This window comes from Rhinopithecus bieti, unplaced genomic scaffold (genome assembly GCF_001698545.2).
Source record: "Rhinopithecus bieti isolate Rb0 unplaced genomic scaffold, ASM169854v2 scaffold_2574, whole genome shotgun sequence".
In the NCBI taxonomy this organism is placed as follows: domain Eukaryota; kingdom Metazoa; phylum Chordata; class Mammalia; order Primates; family Cercopithecidae; genus Rhinopithecus; species Rhinopithecus bieti.
Genome location: NW_016804493.1, coordinates 6,425,220 through 6,442,018, shown reverse-complemented (window position 1 = coordinate 6,442,018; position 16,799 = coordinate 6,425,220). Strand labels below are relative to the sequence as shown.

At 44.3% G+C, this 16,799-nt stretch overlaps 1 protein-coding gene across 1 annotated transcript in view; it reads left to right on the top strand.

Annotated features, from left to right (window-relative positions):
* HYDIN (HYDIN axonemal central pair apparatus protein) overlaps positions 1 to 16,799 on the top strand; it is a 442,332-nt gene that overhangs the window by 375,473 nt on the left and 50,060 nt on the right. Inside the window, exons 65-72 of the mRNA XM_017868754.1 lie at positions 1,424 to 1,566; positions 4,821 to 5,039; positions 7,577 to 7,737; positions 10,207 to 10,304; positions 11,146 to 11,353; positions 12,504 to 12,716; positions 13,199 to 13,337; positions 15,517 to 15,682. Of these exons, the coding sequence (XP_017724243.1) occupies positions 1,424 to 1,566; positions 4,821 to 5,039; positions 7,577 to 7,737; positions 10,207 to 10,304; positions 11,146 to 11,353; positions 12,504 to 12,716; positions 13,199 to 13,337; positions 15,517 to 15,682 (1,347 nt within the window). The remainder of the gene's footprint in view (positions 1 to 1,423; positions 1,567 to 4,820; positions 5,040 to 7,576; positions 7,738 to 10,206; positions 10,305 to 11,145; positions 11,354 to 12,503; positions 12,717 to 13,198; positions 13,338 to 15,516; positions 15,683 to 16,799) is intronic.

Sequence of the window (16,799 nt, the reverse complement as noted above, 5' to 3'; positions counted from 1 at the left end):
TAATTACGTGGTTGGTTGCTAAAAAGTGAGTTATAAACAGAGTCCCATAGTTTTTCTAGAAGCTTAATTAAAGTCCTGGAATGTACCATTAGGTGGTCTACACAACATGGGTTGAAATCAACACTCCTCATATACCTGGTGTTTCAGCTCTGTTTGAGGCTACATGGTGACATCTCTCTTATGAAGGATCAAGCAGGAGCCAGCAGTGAATCTAAGTTCAGAACTCAGATTTCATGCCTATTATAGGTTTGCCAGAGTTAGCAAATCAGAATACAAGACTCCCCAATAAATTGGAATTTCGGTTAAACTCTGAATAATTTTTAGTATATGTATATCCCAACCATGGCATGGGACATACCTATCCTAAAAATTATTCATTACTTATCTGTAATTCAAATGTAACTGGGACTCCTATATTTTATCTGGCAATCCCAATCCTTTATAATATTTTCTCACCGAACAAATGGAGTTGGGGACCTATGTTTTCTCTTGCACAAATGGATGTGAGGGCTAAGGTGGGTGAATGGATGACGGATGGATGGATAGAAGGATGGATGGATGAGCAGAGGGATAGAAGGGATAGAGGGATGGATGGATGGGTAGATGATGGGTGAGTAGATAGATGATGGATGAAGTGATAGAGGGATGGATGGGTAGATGGATGGATGGATGGATGGATGGATGGATGGATGGATGGATACATGCATGCATGCATGGATGGGTGGATGATGGATGGATGGATGGGTGGGTAGATGATAGATGGATAGGTGGATGGTGATGGATAGATAGGTGAGTGAGTAGGTGGATGATGGATGAATGAATGGATGGATGGGTGGATGATGGATGGATGGGTGGGTGGATGATGGATGGATGAATGGATGGGTGGATAATGGATGGATATGTGGATGGTTGGGTGGGTGGGGAGATGATGGATGGGTGGATATGGCTGGATGGGTGGGTGGATGGATGATGGCAGGATGGGGGAGGGTGGATGATGGATGGATGGATGGATGGATGGATGGATGGATGGATGATGGTTGGATGGATTAGTGGGTGGAGGATGGATGGATGGGTGGATAATGGATGGATGAATGATGAATGGATGGATAGGTGGGTGATAGGTGGATGATGAATGAGTGGATAATGGATGGATGGGAGGGAGGGATGGATGGATGGATGGGTAGGTAGTTGATGGGTGGGTGGATGATGGATGGATGGATGGATGGATGGATGGATGGATGGATGGATGGATGAATAGATTCCTTGAGGACAGAATCTTGTTACTCAGAGATTCTAGGTTTTTCAAATGTAACCATCCAAGGATGGAAGGATAGCATGTGGGAGAAGCACTATGGCTCCTTAAGGAAGAAGGGCCTCAAGGGAGGCCAGGGAGGACTCACAGCCTTCTGCTTCTAATCCCTAGCTGCTCTGGTGGACCACATCCAGTTTGGAGACTGCCACATTGGACACAGCTATAATGTGAGCTTCACAGTCACAAATCACAGCCAAGTGAACTTGATACGGTTTGAATGGCCTGTTTTAGCTACAATTGCTTTCTCCCCACAGGTAAATAAAAGTTGTTCATCATTTTTCTGGAATCCCTTAGGCCTAAGCCAACCCCAGACTGATTGTCAGCCCTTTCCCATGAATGCATGGAATGGAATTAATACATCTCAAGCTGAGAGATAGCCCAGGAATCATCCCTCACTCATATCTGGTAGCAAAGAACACTGTTCATGTCTCCCCTGGTTAAGAGGGGAAGACAGAGAATGAAGTTGGCCAAGACTGTTGCTAGGCCGCTGTCAAGGAGTCCTGTGGAGGCCTGTATAGATGAATGCAGGCCCTAGTCTTCCTATCCCAGATTGTAGAGCTATGTCCTCCTAGATGTGTGTCCTTTAGAGTATCAGTCCTTCAAAATACTTCACCAAAAGCTAGAATGGGGGTGATGAGTTCTGTGGATAACTGAGATTTAGAAAATGTTCCAAGCTCCATCCTTCTCTTAAAGATTCCTGGTTCTCTTTGGCATGTTAAAACTTAGTTAATTTTGTTTTACCTGGAATTTTCTAACCTCTTCTTTTAGCGTCTCCACAGCACACATTTTTTGGAAATGCCGACTAAAGCTTGACATTGAACAAGGCCTAGGATAACATTCTAGCAGATTGTTGCCTCTGGCCAGTGGTTGCTTTTTGTAGATAGTTCACTTCTGAATTCCCAGAACACTGGCACACCCCAGTGTCTTCACTGCCTCCTGCTCTGTTGACATACAGCCACTGAGTCTGCTCAAGCACAGTACTTGATGGGGGTGGAGCAAAGGGGTTGGGGACTTTGTCATCTTTAAATCTTTGAGTGCTATTAGGGATAAATTTTGCTTTTTGGAGTGATATAAAGTTCATTAGGAATCTGACCACTCCATTTCATCATAGTCCAAATCCAACCCTGAATAGATCTAGTATACCATTTTATTTGTAAACTGAGTGCTTACTATATGCCAAAAATAGTTCTAAGACCTTAGTTAATCCTCTCAACAACCCTATAAGGCAGATACTACATTTTGTTGTTTGTTTGTTGAGATAGTCTCACTCTGTCACCCAGGCTGGAGTGCAGTGTCACGATCTTGGCTCATTGTGACCTTTACCTCCCAAGATCAAGCGATTCTCCCATCTCAGCCTCCCAAGTAACTGGGACAACAGATGCACACCATCACACATGGCTAATTTTTTTGTATTTTTGGCAGAGACAGGTTTCACCATGTTGCCCAGTCTGGTCTCAAACTCCTGAGCTCAAGCAATCTACCTGCCTCAGCCTCCCAAAGTGCTGGGATTATAGGCATGAGCCACTGCGCCCAGCCATAGATACTACTATTATCGGCATTTTACCTGTGAAGAAACAAACACAGTATAATATAATAGGGTAATCTGCTTTTGTGCATTATTTTTATTACCAAAGCCTTAATCAAAGAAGGTGGAGAGGCTGGGCACAGTGGAGGTTCCCAAACCTCAATTCTTGACTTCTGTGCACCCATAGGCTCAACACCACATGGAAGCTGCCAAGTCTTAGGTCTTACACCCTCTGAAGCCATGGCCTGAGCTGTACCTTGGCCTCTTTTAGCCATGACCAGAGTGGCTGGGATGCAGAGCACTACGTCTTTAGACTGCACACAGCACGGGGGGCCCTGGGCCACCCACAAAACATTTTTTCCTCCCAGGCCTCTGGGTCTGTGATGGGAGGGGCTGCCACAAAGGTCTCTGACATGCCCTAGAGACATTTTCCCCATTGTTTTGGCCGTTAACATTTGGCTTCTCCTTACTTATGGAAATTTCTGAAGCCAGCTTGAATCTCTCCTCAGAAAATGGTTTTTTCTTTTCTATCATCAGGCTGAAAGTTTTCTGAACTGTTATGCTCTATTTCCCTTTTAAAACTGAATGCTTTTAAGGGCACCCAAGTAACTACTTGAATGCCTTGCTGCTTAGAAATTATTTATGCCAGATACCCTAAATCATCTCCCTCTAGTTCAAAGTTCCACAAATCTCTAGGGCAGGGGCAAAATGCCATCCGTCTCTTTGCTAAAACATAGCAAGAGTCACCTTTACTCCAGTTCCCAACAAGTTTCTCATCTCCATCTGAGACCATCTCAGCCTGGATTTCATTGACCATATCATCAGCATTTTGGTCAAAACCATTCAACAAGTCTCTAGGAAGTTCCAAACTTTTCCACATTTTCCTGTCTTCTCGTGAGCCCTCCAAATTGTTCCAACCTCTGCCTGTTACCCAGTTCCAAAGTCACTTCCACATTTTCGAGTATCTTTACAGCAGTGCCCCACTCACTCTACCAGCACCAATTTACTATATGTGTTCATTTTCACACTGCTGATAAAGACATACCTGAGACTGGGTAATTTATAAAGAAAAAGAGACTAATGGACTCACAGTTCCACATAGCTTGGGATGCCTCACAATCATGGCAGGCAAAGGGCACTTTTTACATGGTAGCAGACAAGAGAGAAAAATGAGAGCCAAGCGGAAGGGGAAACCCCTTATAAAACCATCAGATTTCGTGAGACTTACTCACTACCAGAAGAACAGCATGGGAAAAACTGCCCCCATGATTCAATTATATCCCACCAGGTCCCTCCCACAACATGTGGGGATTATAGGATCTACAATTCAAGATGAGATTTGGGTGGAGACACAGCCAGACCATATCACCATATATCACATAACCTCTAGAAAACTCCATTGTACACTTACAAGAAAAATGAGAGTGAAAAAGTCAAATAATATCTTCGTATTACTATTAAAATAGTCTTGACCTCATTTATCCCCTGAAAAGGTCTTAGGGATCCCAAGGTCACTAGAACACCTTTGGGGAACTGCTAGTGTGCTGTATTCTTCTGTCCATAATTTGTATAGATCGTGTTGATCAAGAGTGTGGCATTTGGAGCCAAACTGCCTGGGTCTGAATCCAACTCTTCAAAAATTAATGACCTCAACCAAGTTACAAGTTTCGTTGTCTGTAAAATGGGAATAATAGCTGTACCCCCATAGGGTTGTTGTAGGGATTCATAGAATTGTGTAAAGGTTTAGAATAGTGCCTGAAGCAAGTAAGTTTGATAACTATTAGTTGTTCTTATTATTATTATTATCATGTTTCTACCTGAGAACCTCTTGTACATATTTAATTCTGTGTACATACACAGGCTTGACTGATGCATTTTTTGCCAAGACCTTTGGCTCCTTCCCTTCTCTAGAATATCACCAGCAGGTATCAAGAGTCCTCAAGATTAGATTCTCAAAAATACTAATACCAGGCTCTTCCCTAGATGGGCCACCTCCACCCTGGGTGTGCCAAGAACGTAGTGGTGACCATGAAGTCAGACGTACCCATCAACCTGAAGAATATGCAGATCAAGTGCAAGCTCTCCAGGATTATGTTTCAGCTCCCTGCAGACCAGGTCCCCGACTGGGATGACCGCATGCACACAGTCAAGTGGGTGGATGTGCCCAGAAACATGCCTGGGACTTTCACTACAAAACGAAAAGTAAGTGGGGACATCAAGCACCAATCTGACCAGGCCTCCATGCTTGGATTCCTACTGGTCTCAAGTCTCTCATCATTTCCTTTTTTCACAGAAAAAAGAAAAGGTTCCTATTCTACTTGACCTTGATTCCAAAAGTGACAAAGTAAACTTCTACACATGCTGCCTGCCATCCATGCTACATGTACCACACATCTTCATTGGTAGACCTTTAGCTTAAGTCTTGATAAGTAGTTGAGCAAGTCCTCCCACCTTTTTCTTCTTCCAAAATGTCAACGCTAATATTTTAGTTGTTTCCCTTTTCCCTCAGGTATCCAGAATCACATTTGTCGTAATCTTTGGTTCATGACAGGATCGTCCATGTGTGCCCCTCTTTTATTCATTCCTTGGTTAGTTTTTTTAACAATATAATACACAGAGACAAACCCACACCCAATACGGGAAATAGAACATTGACTACCTGTGTGATTCTCAGCCATTCCATCCCTCTGCCTCCATCCTAGGAGTAATCACTATCTTTACTTGACTTGTTTACTCCCTTGGTTTTCATTTATTGTTCTTTTTTTAACCTATGCATACTAAAAGGTATATCAGGCCAGGCACAGTGGCTCACGCCTATAATCCCAAAACTTTGGGAGGCTGAGGCAGGCAGATTGCTTGAGCCCAGGAGTTTGAGACCAACCAGGGCAACATGGTAAAACCTTATCTCTACCAAAAATACAAAAAGTAGCTGGGCGTGATGGTGCACACCTGTAGTCCCAGCTACTCGGGAGGCTGAGGTGAGAGGATCATCTGGGCTCTGGGAGGTCAAGGCTGCAGTGGGCCATGATCACACCACTGTACTCCAACCTGGAAGACAGAGTGTGAGACTCTTTCTCAAAAAATAAAACTAAAACATATATTGTTTAGTTGTAGTTTTAACTTTAAAAAATGTTACTGTATGTGATCATCCATATTGCTGCATGTAGCTGTAGTGTATCCATTTCACTTCTACATAAGATTCCATTATTGCCAGGCGCGGTGGCTCAAGCCTGTAATCCCAGCACTTTGGGAGGCCGAGACGGGTGGATCACGAGGTCAGGAGATCGAGACCATCCTGGCTAACACGGTGAAACCCCGTCTCTACTAAAATACAAAAAACTAGCCGGGCGAGGTGGCGGGCGCCTGTAGTCCCAGCTACTCGGGAGGCTGAGGCAGGAGAATGGCGTGAACCCGGGAGGCGGAGCTTGCAGTGAGCTGAGATCCGGCCACTGCACTCCAGCCTGGGCGACAGAGCGAGACTCCGTCTCAAAAAAAAAAAAAAAGATTCCTTTATTATTTACCCTTTCTCCTTTTGAAAATTATTTGGGGTTTTGCTATCACAGACATATTGTTCACATGGTGTTCATTTGTAAGAGTTTATATTCCTAGAAGTGGAATTGCTGACTCATTGGATATATGAATGTTCAACTTGCCAAGATAATGCCCAACTATTTTCCAGAATAGCTGTACCAATTTGTACTCCTACAGCAGATAACTTGTTGATCCATGTCCTCTCCAACACTTGTCATTGTCAGACTTCCTGATTTTTATCATTTGAATGAATGGGAAATGGTCTCATTATGAGCCTATTTTGTATTGTCCTGATCCCTGATCACAAATAAAGCTGAGTATTTCTTCATATGGTTACTAGTCATACAAGTAATCCCTTACATGAATGCCTTTTCATGCCTTTTGCCCATTTTTCAATTATGTTACTTATACTTCGTGTGTTATTTTATCTTTTATAAACTCTTCTGTTCATATTGTCTGCAAATATCCTTACCAAATTGATAGTTTATCTTTTTTTTTTTTTTTTTTTTTGAGACAGAGTCTTGCTTTCTCACCCAGGCTGGAATACAGTGGCACAATCTCGGCTCACTGCAACCTCCACCTCCTACATTCAAGAGAGTCTCATACCTCAGCCTCCCAAGTAGCTGGGATTACAAGCATGCACCACCACACCCAGCTAATTTTTGTATTTTTAGCAGAGACAGGGTTTCGCCATGTTGGCCAGGCTGGTCTCAAACTCCTAGCCTCAAGTGATCCACCCACCTTGGCCTCCCAAAGTGTTGGGATTATGGGTGTGAGCCACCATGCCTGGCCGAGTTTATCTTTTCTGTTATTAATTTTAATATCATCAAGTTTATTAATCCCTTCTTTTATATTTATTACTTTTTGTGTCTTATTTTTAAAACTCTTTCCTCCCAGAAAGATGTTCACTTATATATTTTTAAGAGTTTTGTTTTTTTGATAGTTCAGCCCTTAGCCCACCTGGATTTTATGTATGTTGTGAAGCTAGGATCCAATTTCATATTTTTCATCTACATGACTAATCTTACTAGATCTCTTTTTCATTTAGCCTCTCTGTTCCCTAGTGATCTGCCAGGACTTTATTGTTACATAGTGTACCTAAATTTTATATATGCCTAGAATGTTTCTGGTCTTTCTATTCTATTCCATTGTCAGTTTTTCTGTCCCTGTGCTCTGCATCTCTGAGGACACAGCTGCCTTTGTTACAGGTGATAGAGACGGATCCAGAGCCTGCTCACTCAGTACTGGAAGAAAACTACCAAGAACTGCAGCTTCAAATCAGTGCCAATGTGGATTTCGCTTCATACCACTGCCAAGCAAGAGATGTGCGCTTTAAGGAAACCTTGGTTTACCAGACCCGCGTGTTTGAGTGAGTCATCAAAAGTCTCATGACACTAGATGGAAAAGCTCTTTCATTCCATCATTCACTCACTCACTCACTCATCAAACATCTATTATCTACAACAGCATCTACTAGGCATCGTATCTGTGTAGCATGCACCAGAGTGTTGTCTTAGGTCCAGTGAAACATTCAGGCCCACAGAGCTATTGAAATTCACACTTGAAATCAAGATATAGGCCAGGAAACGTAGTATACCTGGAGGGTGGCATCAGGCAATCCACTTTAGTGGGAGCGGTCCTTGCAGCAGTCTACACAGCCACACAGGATCTGTTCTTGTTGCCCATGCACCAAGTGATAACTCAGACAATATCCACACTAGAGGATATAGGGTCCATCTAAGCTTAGAAGCCCGTGCCCAAAAGACTACCATTTCTCCTAACCACTCTGTAGATATATCTTCTGGGGTCCCTGCAGAGAATATGCCCAGTTACAAGAGTCACTACACTCAGAGAACCCCACAGCTATGGCTTCCCTCTAGGTGGTCATAGTTCCTCCCAGTGCACACATTATTTACTCATCAGGGGCCATTTTTAGTATAAACAATGTCACCTAATAATACAACTGACTTTCCTCCCTTATCAAGTTTTCAGGGGAACAGACCTAGAAAGCTATTTCAGGGTCAAATTCATCTTTGAGAAGAAGAAAAGGTTATGTTAACCCTTCACCCACACTCAGATGCAGGGACTCAAGGATGCCATGGGCCCTGCCTTCAAAGAGCTCATAATCTGAGGGTGGCAGCCGGGGGATGGATAGAAACAGGAGAATTGTTTGTTACAGCATGGTGTCATGTGCATGGAGCAAAGAGGTATTTAAGGCAGATCAAGAGAGTCAAGGAAGGCTTCCTGGACAAGGTAGTTCCCCAGCTGAACTTTAGAGGACAGATAGGAGGTAGCCAAGTGAAGAAGTGAGAATGAAGGGCTCTCTCTAGGCAGAGAGAGCAATATGTGCAACATATACAAGGACAAAAACATAAGCCACTGACATTTGTACTGCATAGAAATTAGTAATTAGCTCATTCAACTCTTCGTGCATTTGTTGAATTTTAAATATATTTGCAAATTATGATAGAACCAAAAGATAAATGTCAGGAAGTGTGATCTTCTGCTGATGGTCATTTTACCTAAAGCAGGGGTCCACAAACTGTGGCCTGTAGCCTGTTTTTGTATGTAGTTTTGCTGGCATGTGGCTATGCCCATTCATTTATGACCTGTTTGTGGCTCCATTCCCACTACAAAGGCAGAGCTGAGTCATTGCAAAGACCATATGGGACACAAAGCCAAAAAACTTACTATCTGGCCCCTTACAAAAGTTTGCCAACCCCTGAACTAAGAACTCTTTTTATAAAAAGTACTCTGTGCCACTGAGATTTCTCCACATTATAAAATTATATTTAGAATAAATACAAGTGCTCATAAATTTACAAAATAAACACAAGCCACTGTGGTCAAAGCACTTGATTTCAGGCATAACTGGATGGTCTGTCTACCTGGACCAGAGAGTGGGAATCTAATCTCTACATCCCACTGTAGACCTAATCCTCACCCAAACTCCTAACTCTTATTACTCCCCTAAAAACAAGAAGGGCATGTGGATTTACTTCATCATCATTTTCTTGTACCAAGGCTTCATCTTTCTGCTGTTAACTGTGATCAAGTTTAATAGTGATTCCAGAAAAATCTCTCTCTCTCTCTCTCTCTCTCTCTCTCTCTCTCTCTCTTTTTTTTTTTTTTTTTTTTTTTTTTTTTTTTGAGACAGAGTCTTGCTCTGTGGCCCGGTGGCATGATCTCGGCTCACTACAACCTTCATCTCCTGGGTTCAAATGATTCTCATGCCTCAGCCTCCTGAGTAGCTGAGTAGTTGGGACTGCGGGTGTATGCCACCACACCTGGCTAATTTTTATATTTTTAGTAGAGATGGGGTTTCGCCGTGTTGGCCAGGCTGGTCTCAAATTCTTCGCCTCCAGTGAGCTGCCTGCCTTGGCCTCTGAAAGTGCTGGGATTGCAGGTGTGAACCACCCCGCCTGTCCAGGGACATTGTTTCTGATGGGAGGTGATTCAGAAAGGGAGGGCCTGTAGAATTTGTTCCTGGGGGAGGTGCTGTCATGTGAAATAGATTTTGTTTCCTCTCTCATGGGCGTTTAGGATTACTGCGACGCATGCTGAGAGCTCATTGCACAGGGTGTTGGAAGAATGCAAAATGCTTTTAAGTGCTAAATATTTTTTATATTTGTACTTTTAATCACTATGTATATATTTTATTGTTCGAGTATATCATATGCATGATTTCTGATAAAATTTCTTAAAATGTGCCTTTTAAAAAAGATTTAAGAAACAAAGTGACATGACTTCAAAAGGTTAGCACAGTATAGATGACGCGCAGCCAGGACCAACCCACCTGCAGCGCATTTCTCACATCTGCTCCCTGATTGATTTGCAGGTTTGACGTGATTAATTCAGGACATGTGCAGCTGGAATTCAGCTGGGTCTCAGAAGATACCTCAAAGGTAGTCAGCTTTGCAAAACCAGATCACCAAGGTAAATTTAATGACAGGTAAAACCCAGGGCCTGGCCTGAGTCACCAATTAGAAGAGCCTTGTTCATGGAGAGGCCAGCACTGCTCAGAAGGTCTCCTAAGTAGCTAAAGAAAAGCAAAGCAGAGACCTTGTGGTGTCTGCAGAGCCAAATGGGCCTGAGGGACTCCAAAACTTACTTCCACCCTCCTGGAGTCTGGACTCTGTCCCCACACAAGGCCGATGCCCCATCTCAAGATAACTAGGAATCTTGTCTCTTAGGTCTTAACTTTGTGGGAGATTATAGATCACTTGGAGAAACTGTTGAAAGTTATTAATCATTTTCCCAGGAAGATACACACACATATCCAAGGTCTCAGTTGGTACATATGAAGCACTAGAAAAGGGCCCAACACTTGGTAGGCAAGTTGTTGTTGTTGTTGTTGTTGTTGTTGTTATTATTATTATTATTATTATTATTTCAACTTTGGAGATACACAGACCTTTCGAATGGGCCCTTATCCATGGGTCCCCAGATTGTAAAGCCCTACTTTAGAACAATGATTCTCCAAAAAATATGTTCACAGCCCATTATTCTGGGGCACAAACATCTTCTTGACCCACCCCCTTGAACCAAAAGGAAACGAAGTTGAAAACCCTGTGGAATAAATAGAACCATTTTTCATGAGTCTCCTGTAAGCTGTATGAGCAATTCCCTACCTCTAGTGCCCAAGGTTAAGTACAGCTGCAACAAAAGGTGAGTCCACCATATCCACAGAGGGCCCCTAAGGACCTGTGAGTGGGCTGCCTTCCACCTGCCTCTCACTGCAAATGCAGAATATCGCCCACTCCCTGTCTGTCCCCAGGTTCAGCTCAAAAAGATCAGCTTAGTGAGGGCACGATGCACACAGGCAGCACCCTGGACAGCGCCACGGACCACTGGACCGAGGGTTCCCCACAGCCCTTCTCTGTGGAGCCCTCCTCGGGAATCGTGCCCGTGGGGAAGACTCAGAAGTTCAAAGTGAAATTCTCCCCGTTGGACATTGGAGACTTCGAGAGCAACCTTTTCTGCCAGTAAGAAAATGTGCTCGCCACAACACCCTTCTTGGCAGGCACAAATCTCTACAGCTCTTATCCCCTCTTCTGTCCAACCGCTGCCACCATCCTTTCTGACCCTTGATCCCTGCACAGCCCCAAATTATCCCTTTTCCCTTTGGAAGGATCTAAAGGGCCCACCCTTTAGAGAACAAAGATAATTTGGTCTTTGTCCTGCTCATCAGCCTCTCCAGATGCTTCCCCTGCTTACTTTCCCCATCCCAGTTGCATGGAGGATTCCACTGAGCAACAGACTGGTGACAGCTAGGTGGGTTTCGGTCCTTGTGCAAGCATGAACTTGGGAAAGCTTTCTTGTGCCTTCTCTGAGACTCAGTTTCCTCCTACAGAAAATGTAAATGTAATACCCTCCTGGTGGGATTGTGGGGAAAGTTAAATGAGTTGATTCAGATTAAGAGCTCACAACAGTGCCTGGCACACAGCAAGCACAACAGCCATTAGGTGGTGGTGATGCTGGTGGTGGTGGTGGTCATAAGGTTGGTGGACCTGGTACATAGCAGTGAGAGAAAAGCTAATCCAATGACATCTGACAATGAAAGTCCCTTATGTGGTACTTGCTCCCAGGAAAGCTTGAAGGAGTACAATCACCTTATAGAAAAATCCTGTGGGCTGTGGCCTAGGGTGGCAGAAACCTAAGGGAGCTGCTGGAGCCTCCTTGACCCCCTGCAGTCATAACACTGAGACCCCTCCCACACCTAGGCCACCTCAGCTTGGTCCTGGAGCTGAGCATCTGCTCATATCCAGTTCACCTTCTCTAAGGAGCTCAGGATACTTTTTTAGGATTTCCAGGTCACTTTCCATATCCCACTAAATGCCTGTGAGAGAGACCAGAGGGTAAGACTGTGCTCATTTTGCAGCAGGAATATTTTCTCAACATTGATGGGGGAAGTAACCTGCAGCCATACTTAGGTACACAGAAGGAGCCAAATTCAGGCTGCTTATGCTCAGCCCACTCATGCGTTCAAGGCACTGAGTGATGCTATTGACCAAGACACACCCAGCCTCTGCTCCCATAGAGCTCACAATCTGGCGGATATAATATGCATTTCCAACTAAGAAAGCAACAACTGATGACAAAATAAAACAAATAAAAATAACCTTATCCTCTCAGGATTCCCAACCTGCCACCTGGAGAGCAAGGTCCGGTCCTGGTAGCAAAAGGGCGGAGCACCTTGCCCATCTGCCATTTTGATCTGAAAGACTCAGACTACATCAGTGGCCATCAGCGCAGCCCAGAGCTCCGAGGGTCCAGTGGGGGAGCTCTAGATCCAAACACCCGGGTGATTGAGTTCACTACTGTGGGCATAGGAGGAAAGAATCTCCGGTGAGTTGCTTAGGTTTGCATTGATTGAATTCACGTCAGTCCTAAAGAACTCGAGAAGAATTCAGATAGATGACCTAGACCTATTCCTATAAGCAGGCTTGATATCCTGGGGTTTGACCTGAGTTTTAGAGGTTTGACTTTAGAGTACCATTACATTAAGAAAGCTGAATTCTGTCTCCTTAGTTTTGCCACTGAGGAAAATATGGAAGACACAAAAGTATAATCCCTGACCACCTCCTTAACCACAGAGGATCACTGGCACAGTTGTGCCCTTGGCAGCATTGTTATTGCAAAGTCCAGAACCCTACCCTGACTGTGGATCACTAGAGGAGATGGAGTTTTCATTTCCACAGTAACGAAGTGCTCTGAACAGTTCTGCTTTCCAGATGGGGGACTGGGTTAGGCCCAGGTTCTAAGAAACATCTCTTAATCCTCAATCCTCTGTCCCACTCTCTTCTGTCAATTCTCCCCACCCTGGCCAGGACCTTTACAATCCTAAACCCAACCAATAGCACCTACTCCTTCTCCTGGATCTCTGAAGAAATTGAAAGTCTCCAGAACCCTGCAGCATTCACATGCCTTACAGAGAAGGGCTTCGTCCACCCTGAAAAGAAAGCTGAGGTATGTGCAAATGAGAACCACTCAACCCAAGGCTTAGATCACTCTAGCCATTGCTGCTGCGTAGAAAGTCTGCCATAGACAGTAAGTGGAATTGGGAAGAACTGCCTGAGGGTGTGTCAATCAACAAGTATTTAGTGAATGGCCACCATATGCGTTGGGGAATCCTGATGACAAGACAGACCTGAGCTCTCTTGGGCTAGCTGTGGAGAAGCAGAGAGCTCTAATATTTGCAATTTTTTACAACAGAATATTTAAGCAGCAAAAGGTCACTGGACACCAATGCCTGGGGACCCTAGGACTCATACAGTAGCATAAAAAGTTATCTTTGTCAAAAGGACCAAAAATGGTGAAAGGAAACTGATGTGTTTTTACTTGGTTAGGCCAAAGGGCAAAGTAGAGTGGAGCCATGTCCCGTGACTTCGTCCTAAATGTTTACACAAATGATATGGGGCAGAATCAAAGAAATACAGACTTGCTGGCCAAAACAGATCTGTGAGCCCCATGTCCAGCCAGTTGCAGAGAATCTTGAAGACAGAAATAAATCCATGAAACAAAAATTATGAATCCCAGTGCCCTCAGGAGGGTCACACAAATGAATAAAGCAGGCCAAGGAGACATTTGTGGGTAATACGGGGTACCAGGGCCACTGGCCACAGGGCTTCTCTGGCAGATGCCACTTTGCAGACAAGGGGGGCCAAGGGGGCCAACTCACCCAAACTGTAGAAAAGACAAAATTCCAAATTTCCTTTTTTTTTTTTTTTTTTTGAGACGGAGTGTCACTGTCCCCCAGACTGGAGTGCAATGGCGCAATCTTGGCTCACTGCAAGCTCCGCCTCCTGGGTTCAGGCCATTCTCCTGCCTCAGCCTCCCGAGTAGCTGGGACTACAGGTGCCCACCACCACGCCCGGCTAATTCTTTTGTATTTTTAGTACAGACGGGGTTTCACCGTGTTAGTCAGGATGGTCACAATCTCCTGACCTCGTGATCCGCCTGTCTCAGCCTCCCAAAGTGCTGGGATTACAGCATGAGCCACCACGCCTGGCCAAAATTCCAAATTTCTATGTGAAGCTCCCTATTTTATATCCTGGTAGCTAGTTCAATTTTTTTTTTTTAACAATTCCCAAACCAATCAAAACGTATTTGTAGACTCTCCACCTGGTTTTGACCTCTGCATAAGGTCAGTACCCAGGCCATCTAGTTAAATGTGATAAGGTCCAGGAGCTGGGCCCACCACAGACACAATCCTACCTGGATCATGGCCCTCACTTCAGCCCAGAAATGTTTCAAATGTGAGCTCAGTTCCAAGAGGCAAGTTCCAAAATCGATCATCTAAGGTCATGCTGGTCTTTGAGTGACAGTCGTATCATTGAGGTGACACATCTCCAGAGCACCTGCCTGAATTGTCCTGGCAGTGGTATGGACCATGCATGTTAACCTGTGTGGTTCTTTTTTGGCCAAATGCCATTATTCTTTCATTCAGTCCTGATTGATTGCAAAGATACTCACTCAGGTTAACTCAAAAAACAGACAGAACCAGGAGCAGCTTTTGAGGTTGGACTTTCCTCCTGGGGCTACCTGCTTCTCTCTTCCCATCTACCCCATTCTCTCCACTGACCAGTTTCTTCACTGTTGATTGATTGATTCTTCAGTTGCTTTGTAATATCACTTAGCAAGTTGGTTATGGCATGCCATGGCCCAGCTCACCTGCATGGTACCTTTTACCATCAGCTCCACTGCCAGCTGGCCTGGCCACTCATTTTCTAATTCCAAACTTCCAAGAGAGAAATCTGGCTGGCCCAGCCAATCATATTGTCTTTGGCTATGTGCCAAGCTCTTGACAAGTATGGGGATTGTCTTTCTTTGGGATGCTTACCAAGTCTTTGGTCCAGTCAGCTATGGTACAGCCATGCCATCCAAAGACATGGCACAAAACACGACAGCTTAGCCAGCAGAGGCTGTGGATGGGGGAGACTCCCTGAGAAGGACATGTGGGCAGGGCATATAGACATTGACATTTCTGGTACAGCCACACCTACATGCCCTTACATGGACTATAGAAAGGTAGCAATAACCTGGTAATATCAACTTTCATGACCCTTATACTGACAAGTCTCCAGGGACACGTGAAGTAAGCATACAGAAGTGTCTCTCACCACTCTGTTCCAAATTGTCTTCTTAGATCGTGTTCCAGTTCACACCTTTCCATCTGGGCATCACTGAATCATCATGGACCTTCCTAATCCCTGAGCACAACATCACAGTCCCTTTCCTGCTGGTAGGCAAAACTACTGACCCTCTCATCTCTCTGAACAAGTCACACCTCAACTTCAGCTCTCTCCTCATCGGTAAGGCTGCCTTGCTGGTATGTATTTAGAGTTGGCATGATCTAGGTAAGCTCATCGAGAGCTCCCAGAACAGCCTTGCATAAGAAACCTCTCCTGGTCCCTTCCAGAAGCATATCAGAGGGACTCAATCAGTTTTTTAAAAGCCACGAAATATTTATCTCTCAATCTAATTTCCACCAAGTATCTTTTAAACCTACAATTAATAGCTTTAGGAAATTTAGGAGCTTTGTTAAAGATCCTACTTGGCAGATTCCTTTAAGCAATGGGCTGACTGTTTATTTCTAGAGCCTCAAGTTGGCCCATCCTTCTTGCATTTGCCGCCAGATTATGGGGGGTATCTGCCTGCTTCTTGGTCTGTGCTGCAGTGGTCAGATTTCTCTCTCATCCTTTTATGCATTTATTTGGTTCAACAAATATCACTGAGTCTGTAGAATGGCCTCGGTACTTTTCTGTGGGCTGGGATTACACTAATGGATAAAGCCCAAAGTCCCTACCCTCCTGATGTTTACATTCTAAAAATAAGAAACAGGCTACCAAAAGAAACATAAGTAAACTATACACCATGTCAGATGGTGATACTTTAGAGAAGAGGACAACAGGGTAGGGAGAATAAGGAAGGCCAGGAGGCAGTGGGAAGGTGACATTTAAGCAGAGGCCTGAAAGAAAGGAAGTAATTGTCATGTCCCTTATAACCCCATGTGTCTTTCCCATACTTGTGACATCTTCGCTCTGTGTATAAAATATAACTAAAGCCAGAGTATTTTTTAATAATATGTTAGATTTGGCCAGGCGCGGTGGCTCAAGCCTGTAATCCCAGCACTTTGGGAGGCCGAGACGGGCGGATCACAAGGTCAGGAGATCGAGACCGTCCTGGCTAACACGGTGAAACCCCGTCTCTACTAAAAAATAAAAAAAAAAAAACTAGCTGGGCGAGGTGGCAGGTGCCTGTAGTCCCAGCTACTTGGGAGGCTGAGGCAGGAGAATGGCATAAACCCAGGAGGCGGAGCTTGCAGTGAGCTGAGATCCAGCCACTGCACCCCAGCCTAGGTGACAGAGCGAGACTGCATCTCAAAAAATAAATAAATAAATAAATAAAAATAATAATAATATGTTAGAT